At 39.0% G+C, this 16939-nt stretch overlaps 1 protein-coding gene and 1 non-coding gene across 2 annotated transcripts; both read right to left on the reverse strand.

Moving 5' to 3' along the window:
• Window positions 1–241: 241 nt before the first annotated feature.
• LOC148790812 (small nucleolar RNA R71) lies at window positions 242–348 on the reverse strand. The gene has a single exon (XR_016078048.1). It is a non-coding gene; the product is annotated as a small nucleolar RNA R71 (small nucleolar RNA).
• Window positions 349–9913: 9565 nt separating this feature from the next.
• LOC104611531 (protein ROH1A) lies at window positions 9914–12246 on the reverse strand. Its single transcript, XM_010278614.3, has one exon. The coding sequence runs from the start codon at window positions 11420–11422 to the stop codon at window positions 10211–10213; it is 1212 nt and encodes a 403-aa protein (XP_010276916.1). The 5' UTR covers window positions 11423–12246; the 3' UTR covers window positions 9914–10210.
• Between the last annotated feature and the right edge of the window lie 4693 nt (window positions 12247–16939).

The following is a 16939-nucleotide window of genomic DNA, read 5'->3' on the forward strand; positions in this document are numbered from 1 at the left end:
TCAGTTTAGTGGGTTGCCGAGTGATGATCCTAATGCACACATTGTTAACTTCCTAGAAATATGCGACACATTCAAGCATAATGGAGTTAGCGATGATGCTATTAGGCTTCGACTTTTTCCATTTTCATTACGTGATAGAACTAAAGATTGGCTTAACTCACTCCCTGCAGGAAGTATCACTACTTGGAATGACTTGACTAAAAAAATTTTGGCTAAGTATTTTCCTCCCTCTAAAACAACAAAATTGATCAATGATATCACTACTTTTGTTCAACTAGAGAGGGAATCTTTGTATGAGGCGTGAGAACGATTTAAAGAGATGCTTAGGAAGTGTCCTCACCATGGAATACCAGTTTGGCGCTAAATTCAAACTTTTTATAATGGTATTACTCCATCTAATCGCTCCATTATTGATGCAGTTGCAAGTGGCACAATCATGAGGAAAACTTCAGAGGAAGCCTATGATCTAGTGGAAGAAATGGTATCAAATAGCTACCAATGGAATAATGACCGAGCTGATTGAAGGGGAGTGCATCATATAGATTCTTTTATAGCTTTATCTGCTCAGCTTGCTCGTTTGAATAAAAAATTAAACAATCTCAGTCTTGTAGCAATAAATGTGTCATCTTGTAATCCATGTGACCTTTGTGGCCAATTGGGACATATAAACTCTGATTGTCAGGTAGGTAATCCTTTTGCTTCACATGAAAGTGCTAATTTTGTTTCTCATGGTGGCAGGTCAAATTTCAACCCTTATTCGAATACATAAAACCTAGGGTGGAGGAGTCATCTGGATTTTTCATGGAATAACAACAAAAAGCACCCATGGGATTTCAACAACAGCCCCCCCACTCACAAGAAAAGAAGGGAAATTTAGAGGACATGATTTCTAAGTTCATCAATAGTGCTAAAGCAAAGCTTCAAGATCACGAAAAGATATTCTTAAATCAAGAGGCATCTATTAAGAACTTAGAAGTTCAAGTGGGGCAGATTGTGAACATGTTGTCAGAAAGAAGAGAGGGACAATTGCCTAGCAATACAAAGAAGAACCCAAAGGATCTAGTGAATGCCATTACCTTGAAAAGTGGAAAGACTATTGGCGAGATTAATGATGATGATCAAAAATTGAGGTAGATGACTCACAAATGGAGATCAAAGGGAGTACACCTAAACTAAATTTAGACGCTATTAAACTTCCTCTCCCTTACCCTAAAAGAGTTTTGAAAGCTAACTTGGATAAACAATTTGAAAAATTTTTAGAGGTGTTTAGAAAAATACATATTAACATTCCTCTTCTTGATGTGTTGTCACAGATGCTAAAATATGCCAAATTCTTGAAAGAGGTGATTTCAAATAAAAGGAAATGGGAGGAGTACGAAATGGTGAAACTTAATGAAGAGTGCTCAGCAATTCTTCAAAATAAATTGCCCCCAAAGCTCAAGGACCTAAAAAGTTTTTCTATTCCTTGCACCATAGGAGATACTGAGTTTGAAAAAGCTTTATGTGATCTAGGTGCTATTATAAATTTAATTCTATATTCTATTTTTAAAAAACTTGGATTGCATGAATTAACACCTATTACTATTACCTTGCAATTAGCTGATAGAAGTATTAAATATCCTAGGGGAATAGTAGAAGATGTTTTAGTCAAAATGGGCAATTTTATTATACTTGTTGACTTCATTGTGTTGGATATGGAGGAAGATAGGACACTGCCTTTGATTTTAGGGAGACTGTTTCTTGTTACTGGTAATGCTTTAATTGATGTACAAAAAGGTCTACTTACTCTTAGAATCAATGGTGAAGAAGTAGTGTTTAATGTATTTAAAACCATGAAATATCCTAATACAATTGAACAAGAAATATATGCAATTGATTGCATTGATGTTTGGGCAGTTGAAGTCAATGCATCTAAATTAGATGATCCTTTAGAAAGTTGCATTCTTAATTCTTGTGAAAATGTGCAAGTCTTGGATGAAGAAATTAAGGAGGTTTTGATCTATTTGGAGGCTGGTCAAGAAGGGTTCAAGCCATGACAAGGAAAATTTTTACCATTGGATGGACCGACCTCTACTAAGCAATTGCGACCTTCCATTGAAACACCTCGCTTTGGAACTTAAACCTTTACCTTCTCATTTGAAATATATATTCTTGGGAGAAAGTTCCACTTTACCTGTGATTATTTCTTCTAATTTGACAGGTCTCCGAGAGAAAAAAGTTGGTAAGGGTGCTCAAGCAACATATATTGGCTATTGGATGGAGCATCACCGATATAAAAGGGATTAACCCTTTGGTGTGCACGCACAAAATCTTGATGGAAGAAGGATGCAAACCCAAGGCACAACCACAAAGAAGGTTAAATCCTAAAATGCAACAGGTAGTGAAGACAAAAATTATTAAATGGCTCGAAGCAGGTATTATCTATCCTATCTTTGATTCATCATGGATAAGTCCTGTTCAAGTTGTACCAAAAAAGGGTGGGACCATTGTAATTTTAAATGAAAATAATGAATTGACCCACAAGAACAATAACTGGCTGGAGGGTATGCTTAGACTATAAAAAATTGAATGAGGCTACTAGGAAAGATCACTTTCCTTTGCCATTTATGGATAAAATGATAAACTTTCAGGGCATGAATATTACTGTTTCTTAGATGGTTACTTCGGTTATCTTCAAGTACCCATTGCACTTGAAGATCAAGATAAGACTACTTTCACTCGCCCATATGGAACATTTGCATTTAGGAGAATGTCATTTGGATTGTGTAATGCACCAGCTACTTTCCAGCGTTGCATGATGTCTTTGTTTGGTGGTTTCATTGATGATTTCATGGAAGTGTTTATTGATGATTTCTCCGTTCATGGATCATCATTCGATGTGTGCTTACATAATTTAGAACAGGTACTTCAAAGATGTAAGGAATCTAATCTTGTTTTGAATTGGGAAAAATGTCATTTCATGGTTAAGGAAGGAATAGTTCTAGGGCATAATGCGTCATCCAAGGGCATTGAAGTAGATAAAGCTAAAGTAGAACTAATTGAAAAACTTCCTCCACCTCAATCTTTAAAGGAAGTTAGGGGTTTTCTTAGGCATGTAGGTTTTTATAGAAGATTCATTAAGGATTTTTCTAAAATAGCTAAACCCTTGACAAATCTTCTAATTAAGGATGTACCTTTTGAATTTGATGATAATTGTTTGCATGCATTCAACACTCTCAAGGAAAAATTGATTCAAGCCCCCATTGTATCAGCCCTTGTATGGGAACTACCCTTTGAAATCATGTGTGATGCAAGTACTTTAGGTGCAGTTTTGGGGCAAAGAATAGATAAGAAATTTCATACCATTTATTATGCAAGTAGGACCATGAATGAAGCACAAAGAAATTATTCCACTACTGAAAAGGAATTACTTGCAATAATATTTGCTATTGAAAAGTTTAGATTTTATTTGCTCTTGTCTAAAGTCGTAGTGTTCACTGATCATGTTGGTTTGAGATATTTACTTGCTAAAAAAGATGCAAAGCCTAGGCTGCTGCGATGGATTCTACTATTACAAGAATTTGATCTAGAAATTAAGGATAAGAAGGGTAGTGAAAATACAGTAGCTGATCATTTATCAAGGCTTGATGAAAATTATGTTGAAAACATTAATGATTTGCCATTGCATGATGAATTTCCAAATGAGCAATTGTATGCGATTAACATAAAAAATGAACCTTGGTTTGCTGATTTTGCTAATTTTCTGGCAGGAAAGGTGGTGTCACTTCACTTGACATATCAACAGAAAAAGAAAATTTTCTTTGATGTGAAGTATTACTTGTGGGATGAACCTTACCTTTATAAAATTTGTAGGGATGGAATGATAAGGAGATGTATTCCTGAGGAGGAAGTACGGAATGTTATAAGTTTTTGCCATGACAAGGAAGTAAGAGGTCATCATGGAGCATCAAGAACTGCTTCAAAAATTCTTTAAAGCGGTTTTTACTGGCCTTCACTCTTCAAGGATGTTTACTCTTATGTAAGTGCTTGTGATCATTGTCAAAGGACAGGTAATATCTCCCATCGATTTCATGGGGCCTTTTCCTAAGTCTGTTAATAATTCATACATACTTGTAGTTGTGGATTATGTGAGTAAATGGGTGGAAGCATGTGCATATCCAACTAATGATGCTCGGGTTGTTATTAAATTTATGAAAAAGTTTATATTCACTCGTTATGGAATACCTAGAATGGTCATAAGTGATGGGGGAAGCATTTTTGTAATAAACAATTCGAGCATTTGTTGAACAAATATGGTGTTACCCATAGAATTGCAACCCCCTACCACCCTCAAATTAGCGGACAAGTAGAGGTCTCTAATAGAGAATTAAAACAGATTTTAGAAAAGACAGTTTGTACATCTAGAAGAGATTGGTCCTTAAAATTAGATGATGCACTTTGGGCTTACCGTACTACATTCAAAACCCCAAAAGGTATGTTTCCATATCAATTAATTTTCGGTAAGGCTTGCCATCTACCCGTTGACTTGGAACATAAAGTTTACCGGGCTATCAAATTTTTGAGTTTTGATTTGAAAGATGCAAGTGATAAAAGAAAACTTCAGCTCAACGAAATAGAAGAATGGAGGAATCAAGTGTATGAGAATGCCCAGACTTATAAGAAAAGAACCAAAGCATGGCATGATTCCCGTATTGCAATGAAGGAATTTAAGGAGGGAGACAAAGTTCTACTATTTAATTCTCGTCTCAAGCTATTTCCTGGAAAGTTGAAGACTAGGTGGAGTGGACCACTTGTAGTGGCTAAGGTATTTCCTCATGGAGCACTTGAATTACACAATGGTAATGAAGGCACATTCAAGGTGAACGGGCAGCATTTGAAGCATTATATCGAAGGGGAGCAACCTATTCACTATGGGTCCACTCTTTCCTTGCAACATCCGTGAAAAAAAGAAGCAAAGTCAAGCTCATGAATTAAAAGGAGCGCTTGTGGGAGCACAAACTAGATATGGGCAGTGAAGATGAGTTAGGCATGGAGGAAGATCGAGATATCCCTTCTACGTCAAATGTGCCTCCACAAGCTGATTATGGAGAACAACTACAGAGGCTAGAGCACAAGCTTATCAAAATGGAGAAAAACTTGGCAGCCTATTTCGCATCTGTAGGATTTCAACCATCCTCCCCATCTCGCCGTTCCGGGAAGTCCCTTTAATTTTTTTTCTTTTCTACTCCAAGTTATGGGTGAGCTTCTTCTATTTTTTGATACATTGGGGACAATGTATATATTAAGTGTGGGGGAGGGCACTTGATAATTTTTATGTTAACTCTAGTATGCTTTAATCTTCACCTTTTAAACTTTCTTTTTTGAAATTTGTGCTCCTTTGAAACTTATTTTTGAATAACTTCAAATTATCATAAATTATGTGCTTAGGTTGAAAAGACAAGATAGGATACAAGCATGAATAATTGAATTTTTTTTGCTAAGATAAGTACATCATCACTTTGAATGGTCAATTTAAAAGAAAAATGTACAAGATTCAATACAAATTTAACCCTTATGTGAGCTTTTGAGCCAATGAGCATTCTATCATTTTTTCTCTAATTATTTTTTCCGTTCAGTGATTGCCAAACATAGTTTGATTATTCTAGAACTTGCTTTGTTATACATGTTGAGACCACATTAATGAGTTCATGGATTAGAATGAAAAGAGTTTAGGTTAGTCATTTTGAATTCGTAAAAAGCCTACCCTTATTTCATTTTCCCTTAGAATAACCAAGTTGAGCCTTATCCCCTTCTTTGTTTAGCCATAACTATGTCACTTTAAACCTCTTCATTTTACCTTTAACCCTAAGATCAAGGGATTAGTTGAATTAAAGTGCATGAAATTTGTAGTGTGAAATTTGAAGAAAGATAGTGGAAGTTGTTTTTATTTTCAAAAAAAAAAAACAAACATTGCCTTGATTGCTCTAGTTTACAAGAGAAGTTGAAAACACTGCTTGTCTGTCTGTAAATTTCTGTTGCAATGTTGTTGCTTCAAGAATACTTTCAGCTTCATCTCTTCTATGTGTTCACGACCCCCCTAGGGGTTTCTTGAATTCAAACTGATATGTAGCACTTTAGTGATGTTGGAGGGTGAGTTGGAGAAGGTCTTAGACGTGGCTAGTGGCTGTGTGAGGGTGTGTGCATGGGTTCCTCCCTAGGTTCAAGTGTCTAGGCTAAAATGTGTGTCATAAGGTTAGGGAGTGCTAGGTTTGACATAGGAGGGGGAGGGGTTCTTTGGATGTGATTGATGTTTTCTCATGAATTTGGACATGGTTAGGGAAGCTTGGGGCTGCTTGGGATATAAAGGGGGGAATTCTCTAGGCTAATGGGGGTAGAGTTCCCTTCCTAAGCTAGATTTTCTAGGTTAGATTGTGTGTCTAGGATGTGAGAAAGGGGTGGTATTTAGAGATTTTTGGGGAAGAATTTAGAAGGGAATGAAGGGCTGAGATTGGGAGAATACGAAAATCAATGGCTGATGTTTAAAGGGTTTTTGGAGGGAGATTGATTGAGAGAATAGGCTGTCAAGACAACTTTGGGAGAGATCCTCTCAATCAATCAAGACAATGAGTGGAAGATTTCGCCAATTTACCTAAATTGGGCATTCCAAGTTTAGGTGATTGGTTTGATAGATTGGAGGATCTAGTTGGTCAAATATTAGATGTTTCTAGAGGCTGAGAGGAAGTTTTGGTCGTGGAATACCCTAGGTTCGAAGTTATTGTGAAGAGGATTCTAAACGGAGGGCCCGGATCGAGTCTAGCTTTGGGTCTCAAGATGGAGGGGCTAACGGTGTCAGAATTGGACAATCTTGGTACCATTGGACTCAGAATTTTGAGCTCTATCCATCTACATGGTTGGATTTCAGATTTTCTTGGTGATATGATTTAGGATCAGAGATGATCCTGATCAGACAATCGGAATTGGTTCCCGCTTTGGGTCTTGAGATGAAGGGGTAAGTGGTGTCAGATTTCAGTGATCTTAGTTTTGTTGAACTTGGATTTTTGGGATCTACATGCCTATGGTGTTGGATTTCTGATTTTCTGGGGGATAGAATTTAGGATCAGAGATGATCCCAATCAGATGATCGGAATCAGTTCCGGCTTCGGGTCTTGAGATGAAGGGGTAAGTGGTGTCGGATTTGGGTGATCTTGGTGTTTCCGGACTTGTATTTTTGGGATCTATGTACCTATGGTGTTGGATTTCTGATTTGATGTGAAATGAGGTTTATGATCAAAGTGACTCCGATCAAACGATCGGAATCAGTTCAAGTTTCGGGTCTTAGGATGATGGGGTAAATGGCGTTGGACTCAGATGATTTTAGTGTCATTGGATTTGGGTTTTTGGGCTCTACGTACCTATGGTCTCAGATCCTTGAGGCCCCAACTTTTGTAAAATTGCAAAAATACCACCGAGTCGGCTGAGAGGTTAGTTGAAGCATGTTTGAAGCTCAAAGTGTTACAGAAAGACTAAGGAGTGCAAAAATGGGGTGTCTACAACAGGGATGTAGATTCTTTTCCCTATGTATCTTGCTTTAATGCACTAGTGATAGGTGGATGGTACCAATTCCAAGGCATGTATTGATAGTTGCTTGACAAGGGTGTGATAGATGGTTTGTCGTGATATTATTTGGAATTCCTGTTCTATAAGAAACAAGCTGGTGATGACAGAAAACATGATGGATCCTCTAGTGGCAAAAACATTCCCATTGAAGTCTATAACTTCCATGGTCAAGCCATTGATCTCTTCCTCCTCTATTTTCATTAACTTTAATATATGTGTGGAGATCAAATTTATAGACCTGCCTTGGTCCACCAGTGACCGCCTCATCTTGTAGCCTCCTATCTTTGATGTTATGTATAGGGTCCGGTTATGGTGGGGATCGGTTGCCAGCATATCCTCCTATGTGAATTCAACATTTAGGTTGTTCATTCGATGGGGCCTGAGAGGTCGCCTGAATGCTTCAACCAGTGCCTGGATAGCAATCCTCCACGTAGTGTTGCTCACCCCTTGTATCAACATGTCCACAACAATACTGTTGTGGGCTGCTGTGCCAACCATGTTTACACTTCCTCCCTACTAATGGACAGGAAGAAGATTGGTATCGATTTGCACGGGCTTATGCTTGACAAAGTCATCCAACTTGACTTTATGGACGAACAACTGCCATAGGGTGAAGCAGTCCATGAGATCATGATTTAGTGACTAATGGAAGTCACACCATCTTGGCACATGTCGATCCTTCTCAGGATCTACACCAATAGGTGGTGGTAGTGGACCATTATCATGCTGCCCTTATTACTAGGCTAGAAGTATAAAGCACAACTAGGTCCCCAACCGTTGAACGGCTTGCAATCGACGATATATGCTTCTTGTCATTGATATGTTAGGCCAAGACTAGCTTGTTTTGGTTTGGGCATAGTGACAGTCCTCATAGTTCTCTTTGCGCACTTCCATAGTTGGCTGAAGGTTTTGAGCTCGATGTTCTCGATCTTGATCCGGTAGGTAGGGTGCATCCAGATGCATTGCTCTATGAACCCCTTTTCATTAGCATACTCGTCAAACATGGTGTGGGTAAGCTTTTGAAACCGCATAACGTAGGCCAAGAGGTCCTCTCCCGATCGTTGTTCGACATTGCGGAGGTTGACCATTGTGAGTCTCCTTTTTGAGGTGAAGCAGTTGGACAAGAATTTGGTAGTGAGTTCTCCCTAAGAGTCTAGGCTCCCAGAGGTCAAGTTAACAAACCATGAATAGGCTGGCCCTGTAAGGGACTTAGAGAATTCACATACTTTGAGATCATTGTCTAAGGAGAAAGCCCCCAGGGCATCTTCGAACAGGACAATAGGGCATCATGTTTTATGAGTAGTGCTAGGTGTAGGCGGGTAACTGCCTCCGTATGGTTGAAGGGTAGGTGCTTTGGGTAAGGATTCTACTAGGTAGTTAGAGGGCATTGTGGATGGACTGGCGAGGGTGAAAGGGGGATTCTCTGGCATGGTTGTCTATTGTAGAAGTAATTGTAGGGTATCTCTCATCTTGGTCTACACCTGCTCTAGGAGATTAAACTGTGTTGGGATTAGGATGTTAGGGATGAACTTGATTTCTCCGAGGCGGAATGTTACGGAATTTTGGTTGTCCCTGTGATTTGTGTCTCCCCCTTTTTATAGAGGAGATCCCAAGGTTATAAAGAGAATTGACCAAAAGAGGACTTTTCTCATTAATGAAGGGGATCTTGGTTCTTTTATATGTCCCCAGGTAAACTCTACTGGAATTTCGCCATGTGTTTAACAAGATCCTTTAAGAACAAGGTTTCCTTTTCTTCCAGGATTTTCGCATAAAACATGCTAGCTACGTCCCTTTGTGGATTTTCCCGTGGTCACGTGTCAAGGGTAAGATTTTTGAACAGATGACATGTTCGGGCAGCTTAGCAATTGTCCTCAAAATGCTTCATCGCAGTTTGTTGTGATCGCAGGAAGTGCAAATCGACTGCGAAGGGGTGTTTGTACGCTCATCACAGGTCATGAATGATACTTTATACTCATCTAAGGCCATGGATGATGTTTTATGTTCATCACAAACTAGCCATGAATTATGTTTTATAATCGTCGTAGGTCATGAATGATGTTTTATGCTCATCGCATGTGCATACCACTCACATTCCCTCCATAGAGTGCTATCATGCTATTACGGAAGCTTATTGCACATTCTGGTAGCCTAGACATTGATTGTTGTTACCATAAATTTCATGGTAGTGAAATACGTATACGGAAAGTGGGAACCACATCTTGTTTTTAACATCACTCCTAAAAAAATTACTTTCCTCCTGGCTCCATTCCCTTTCGTGTAAACAAATAAAACAAAGTCAAAATGACAAAATGACGCAGAACCAAACCAGAATTTACACTTGGATACATTTACACATTAAAAATTGAAATACAAACCGAAAACAAGCTGATCCTTAGATCCAAAAATGATAGGCAATGATTAATAATAATATGTTAGTTCCAGCACCCGATTTAAACAAGTGGGGCTGGTTCCTGTAGAAGACTAATCAAAGCCTGAAAGCCATGGTTGTATGATATATGTTGTGAGTGGGGAGAAGTTGGTACCCCCAAACCCTGCGTCTGTACCTACAAGTGAAGTTGTCACCGTCTTCACACGAAAATATTCAAACACATTGTTAAGAAGCTGCTGTAGATAATTTAGCGGCTTGATCCAAGACATCCACCACCTGTGCCCTGCTTTTTGCAATCCGGTGGAAGACTTCTCTTATTTGATGCTGCAAAGGAAGCAACCCTTCTTCCATCTTCTGGCATACCTCTGCCAATTCAGCTACCTGCAACCTAATCTCTTCCATCTGCTCCGCTTCTACCGGGAACTGAACCGAATCCGCCAATTCAATCAGCCTCTGGCTGCACCTCTCTAACCTTTGCATCTCATCCAGCAACCCCGCTGATCCTTTCTTCTCCTTCTTCTTCCACTCCTCCGCAATTCGCTCCTGTAGCCCAGTTATGGGGCTGGCCCAGCCCAATTGCCGGAGGAACGCAAAATGGGTTAGAAGCCCAGCTCTGTCCTGGCACGGAATTGCCGCCACAAGAGTCCACATCACAACCACCAACACCGTACTCATGATGTAAACGGACATGGCCTGCCCAGTAGATTCCCATCCACGTGGCATCATTAGATTGGCAGACATTGCCTGAATTTGCTTTGCTGCTGACCACGTCTTCGACACACTACCAGACAGCGACCGGAAATACCCATGACTCCGATCCTTGGCTGAGGCCGAGCCACTGCCTTTCCGTCCAAAGGACCAAACCCGCTCCGTCGACCTGTTATGGGAAGAACCCTCTCTATCGTCGACCGTCATCGACGTGACAAGAGCACTCAAGGCCTTCCTAGCGCGACGAACCTGGCCTTCTCCCACTGGCTTTTGCTTAAGAGCCGACACGGCGATCTCAGCTAACTTTTGGCAGTGACGGACCGAGTCAATGCCGTGTGTGACTGCGTTGCATACATCAAGCGCTTTAACCATGCGATCGAGCAATTCCGGGATAAAACGATCTAGCGGTGGCTTGGCGGCGTGAGAAGGGTCGCGATCAAGGAAGAATAAGGCCTTGAATTCCGATTCGCAACAGAGGAAGGAATCGAGGAGCTTTCGCACCCATGCGATGGAGAGATCATCGACATGGTCAGAGGCATCAGAGGATGAACGTTGGAGTGAAAGATCGAGGAAGCGATCGACGATGTGATTCTGAAAGATTTCGAGGTCTTCAAGCTCTTGTTCTTGAGTGCCTTCCATGGATATCACTTGGTTCCGACGGATGCTGAGGATCGACCGTCCTAAAAAGGCCAACGGTACGGAGGAACCCTGGTATTCTGTTGGACGCATGCTTGAGAGTTGAGAGACAGAGAGGAGGGGGGAGAAACAGAGAGAGAGTGAGCAAGATGAACGAGACGAAGAATCGCTCTGATAGATATATGTGTAGATGGCTTACAGAGGACGAGACAGTTTCTCCCTTCTTTTGGATTTAGTAATAAGCTGACTCAACAGTTACTGTTTTTTTTCCAGAAATACCCCTGCATTGTTTGTACTAGCAGTTCGGGTACAATGCAGTTATTTGTTCCAAAAGCAAGGGCTTTTGAATTTTGAGTTGATATTAAGAAAGATGCCTTGCTGAGTCAGCAACACTCGACCTTTTCTTCGCTACGATGACGACTTGGCGTGTTCAACTGTTGCAAATAAATAATATATATATATGGTCCAACCTCAGAAGACTGAGAGCTGAAGAAAAGTATGATTTTGACCGAGTCATAGCTTTCCATTCCCTAGACACGCCATACATTTCATTTTACAAGCACCAAACGGGAAGTTTAACGCCGGTTTGATCTCCGTTACCGGTCATCTACCATGGTATCACGGCCACCTATCGCAATCCATGGACCCACTCATCCACCGGCTTTCGGCACCACGTGGGTACCATCCCTACTTTCAACTGGTTTGTACTGAGAAACCCAATTTTCAGAGAGATCCGTACACAATGAAAATGAAGTATATCGCAACCAGCGAAAACCTCCTAATTTATACTTTGTACTGATCCACAAGCTTTATTGCGATATTTCTAATTTATAATCGAGTCGGTCCATGGTCAATTCCTATGCTTTATTTTTTTTTATTTTAACTTGTATTAATTTTCTTATTTTTAATGAAAAAATTTATAAATTCTATTTAATTTTTATGACATTTTAAAGTAATAAAGATTACTTTTTAAAACTTATAAATTATTATTAATTTTACTAATTTTGTGAATGTTTACTAATTTGTATTATTTTTAATGGATTTTAATTTTTATTAGTTTTATTAATAATGTAAATTTTATTTATTTCTATTATTATTGGATAAATTTATTTTAATTTAATTGGAATTTAAATGGATTTTAAATTAATAAAAATGCATTTTAAAGTTAATAAATATTTGGTAAATTTTATTAACTTCATTAATAAAATTATTCCTTATTTATAAAGTTTATTAATTTCATTAGTAAATTATTTTTATTAATTTCAATTACCTTTTAATTAATTATTAATTATTATTATTTTAAATAGATTTTAAATTAAAAATTACTCTTATAAAACTAATACTTTTATATTTTTATTAATTTTAAATGGATCCACATGGGTTCATATAACATATAGTACAATATATAGGTTGAGTCAACATCAAACATAATGGGTTTGTCTTTAGGGACGAGTCGATATATTATATAGTTTGCATATGACATTCAGGGTGATATATAGGGACGAGTCAATTTCAAAATAAGTGGATCCATATAGAGTATGTGCGGTTCTTTTTTGCCTCCAATTCCAAAACATTCTATTATAGATTTGACTAAGCGCTGTTTGAGAACACTTACAAGAAGTATTCCTTTTAATAAGTATTTCTTTTAAGAGTTGGGATTATACATTAAGTGGTTTTGTATTTGGTAAAATAGTGGGAAAGAAATATTTTTTTTAAAGAAGTACTTCTTAAAAAAGTGACTTGAAATTGGCTTTTTTTTGGGTTTCTAACAGATAAGGGCAACTTTTTGCCCTGAATATTAATAAAAGATAATATTTTTATAAAATAACCAAAATAAGGTAACTTTTTTTGAAAAATATCAAGGAAGGGCAATGGCATTGTTCGTCGTCTTCCTCTTCCTCTGCCGCTATGATTGTTTTTAACAGGTAACTACAAGTGGCGATTTGAGACAAAGGGATGGAGCTTAGGTGATCTGAGCATCGTCTTCCTCTGCCTGTTATCGTCTTCATCTTCTGCAATGGTTTATCGTCTTCCTCTACCTCTGTCATCATCATCTCGAATCAAGCTCGCTAGATCTATAGAGGCAAGCAGTCGTGACGGTTGTGACCATTCTCCCTCGTGTTCCAGGCAACAACATCACGACCGCCTCTACGGTTGTTGGTTTGGTCTTGAGACCGGTCTCAGGACCGGTCATTCTGGTCACGACTGCCTGAGATCAGAACAACAACTGCGAAAGAAAATGGTGTTGCCATCTCTTTCGGGTAGTAACGACAACAACATCACGACCGCTTGTGTCCTGCTCCGCCTCTCGCATGAATAGTGTATTCTGATGAACATAGAGGCAAAGGAAGATGATGAACGGTGTCATTGCCCTTCCTTGATATTTTCAAAAAAAGTTACATTATTTTTGTTATTTTATAAAAATATTATCCTTTATTGATATACAAGGCAAAAAGTTGCCCTTATATGCTAGAAACCCTTTTTTTTCAGCACTTCTTGAAGAAGTACTTCTCCAAAAAAATGGGATGAACTAGTCCCTAATATTTTCTTATAATACCTAAAATACCCCCACGCGAGTGTTATACCTCCATTTCCTCTCATTCAAACATATCTACCAAGTAAAGGTGCACCCAGTTATAGGTCCACCGGTGAAGATTGGCAGTGAGGAAAAGTGGTTGGCGGACCTGTCGTTTGGCCACTTTAAATTCTTCTATTTTTTGAAGTTATTCTTTTTATTTACCCCTCATGCTCGTTCGATCCTCTATTGTCTATCACGCACTGACACCGGGAGATGTTAAGGGCCGCCAGTGTAACCTTTTCTTCAGTATCGGAGGTAATCAAGGAGTACCCGGATTTGGTCAGGAAGTATTTAGGCAGAGTCCCTCCTGATGATAACTACTATGCTGCGCTAAACTCTACCGTTTTCAGCGATGAAGATGGAGATGGCAGCCTTGTGAACTCAGATAGCGGCGATGGTGGTGGTGGTGCTGATAATCCACCATTAGCCCATTTTCCGATGATGCAACCGATTCTGAATTGCGTGTTAGCTCAAGCAACGACTCTTTCACATGGTCTACTTGAACCACTTCACTGCCCCTCTTCTACTACACAAATGCACAGACCATGTATTAATTCTCTCTCTTTCTCTCTGGTATTATTTATGGTGATTGAGGAGAAGTATATATAAGCTTACTTCAACCTTGAAAATAATAATGTAGACGTCCATGGGCCCATGCATGGCCCATGCACGCCTAAGTAAGTCTTTAAGCCCATCAAGCAAAACCGAATCCCTTAAGGTTCTTGTATGTAATTAACTAAAACAAACTAGGATAATCCTAATCCCATCTCAGGATAAGAATGATCCTAGGTAACCAGCACAAGAATTATCCTAGATAAACCTCAGCTAACCTTGATAATCTCTACCTCTTGGGTGCTTATATTTGTACAATCCCATTCTGAACCAATCTCTGTAACTATAAATGGAGTGGCATTCGGCCCTAACAAAAAGAGGTTAGCTGAATTATTCTTTCAGCTTATTTTTCTTCCTAAATCTCTATTAATGTTACTTTTTATTTTCTTTATCTGTTTTAGCTTGGTATCAGAGCCATGTCGACAGAGACAGGTACACATGGTAGCAGCCCAGCAGCCTCCATCAATAGCTCAACAACTAGCAGTGCACTCCCTTCAATCCATAATGTTACCCATTATCTTCCTATCAAACTTGGAAGTGATAATTACCTGCTATAGCGTGCTCAGTTCCTTCCCATCCTTCGACACCACCACCTTTTGGAGCTCGTAGAAGGGAAGAAGAAACCACTGCCTAAAGTTATACCCAACCCAAATGGTACAAGGATGATTGTGAACCCTGAATTTGAAAAATGGACGGACATAGATCAACTTGTGTTGAGTTGGCTGATTTCCTCTCTCATTGAAGGAGTTATGGCACAAGTGGTGGGTTTATTGACATCATCAGAGGTATGGACTTCGCTTGCTCATAGTTATTCCACCCACTCCAGTTCTAGGGTACTGCAGTTGCGGAAACAACTGCAAAATCTTGAAAAGGGATCTCTCTATTTCTGCATATATACAACGAGCCAAATCTATTGCTGACAGTCTTTCTACATTATCTGAATCAGTTCTCAAGTCAGAATTGGTACTTTACATTTTATTTGGCTTAGGGAGCAAATATGGGTCAGTAGTTACAGCACTTACCAATCAACCAGATGCAGCAAATCTTGGTATCACAGATATTATGGGAACACTTCTGAACCATGAGAGCTGGCTTGAAGACTTAGTTCTTGCTTTAAACCCTCAAAGTGCAAATCTAGCAGGCGTTCCTCCTAAGAAAAACAATTCTCAGAAGCCCCCACAATAGTTCTCTCCAAACTTCAACAACAACAGAGGTAAAGGGCGTGGACGTGGTTCTCCACAATATAATCACCAATCCTTTCAAAATTAGTCACAACAATTTCATGGAAGACGTGGAGGTTAAAGTAATGTTACTTGTCAGATCTGTAATAAATTTGGACATAGTGCCCTATAGTGTCGGAAAGCAAAATATGCCTTTGGTTTTTCTGATAATTCTTGCAATGATCCTTTTTCTTTTCATGTAGGCATAAATACCCCTCAAAATTAGTATGAAAATAATTTTGACTCCGACTGGTATCCAGACTCTAGAGCTACCCATCACATGACTCCAGATCTAGATAATCTGTAGAATCGCACTGAGTATACTGGACCAGGTCAAGTGAATGTCGGCAATGGTCAATGTTTGAATATTCATCATATAGGATCTTCCTCTATGATATTCAATCAGCATGCTTTCTCTTTGAAGGATATCTATCATGTTCCTTCTATTTGCAAAAATTTACTTTCTATTGGTCGATTTACAAAAGATAATGATATATTTTTTGAGTTTCACCATGACTGCTGCTATGTGAAGGATTATACGGGGAGAACCCTGCTTCGAGGGGCCAACGGAGATGGATTATACAGCTTTCCTGCGTCAGCCACAATCACTCTCGAAGCTCTAATTGGAGAATGTACTTCACGTCGTGGTTGGCATCTTCGTCTTGGTCATGCAACTATGCGTAATGTAGGGCAAATTGTTTCAAAATTTGGTCTTCCGTTTATTAGATCTAGTGTTTAATGAGTCTATTTGTGAGTCCTGTGAAATGGGCAAGAGTCATAGAATGCCCTTGAAGTCATCCAGGTTTTAGTCCAAGCATCCATTAGATTTAATTTTCTCAGATGTATGGGGCTTTGCTCCTATTAAGTCAAATAATGGATTTTCTTATTATGTTATTTTTATGGATGATTTTTCAAAATTTTCTTGGGTGTATCCTATGGCTTGAAAATCAGATGTTTGTGATTTGTTTATTAAATTTAAGAGACATGTAGAGGTTTTGTTCAATGCAAAAATAAAAGTCCTCCAGTCATATTGGGGTGGAGAATATCACTCTCTCGGTAGTTAGACTCTCAAGGAAGCACACATCGATTGGTGTGCCCTCATACACATGAATAGAATGGATCTATTGAACAGAAGCACAGGCATGTGGTTGAATCTGCTTTATCTCTACTAGCCTCCTCCAAACTCCCCTTCTCCTTCTG

This window comes from Nelumbo nucifera, chromosome 6 (assembly GCF_055504915.1).
Source record: "Nelumbo nucifera cultivar China Antique chromosome 6, China Antique-T2T, whole genome shotgun sequence".
Classification (NCBI taxonomy): domain Eukaryota; kingdom Viridiplantae; phylum Streptophyta; class Magnoliopsida; order Proteales; family Nelumbonaceae; genus Nelumbo; species Nelumbo nucifera.

Coding starts and splice junctions, on each gene's coding strand:
- LOC104611531 (XM_010278614.3), bottom strand. CDS start 11,422: ATGCGTCCAACAGAATACCAGGGTTCCTCCGTACCGTTGGCCTTTTTA.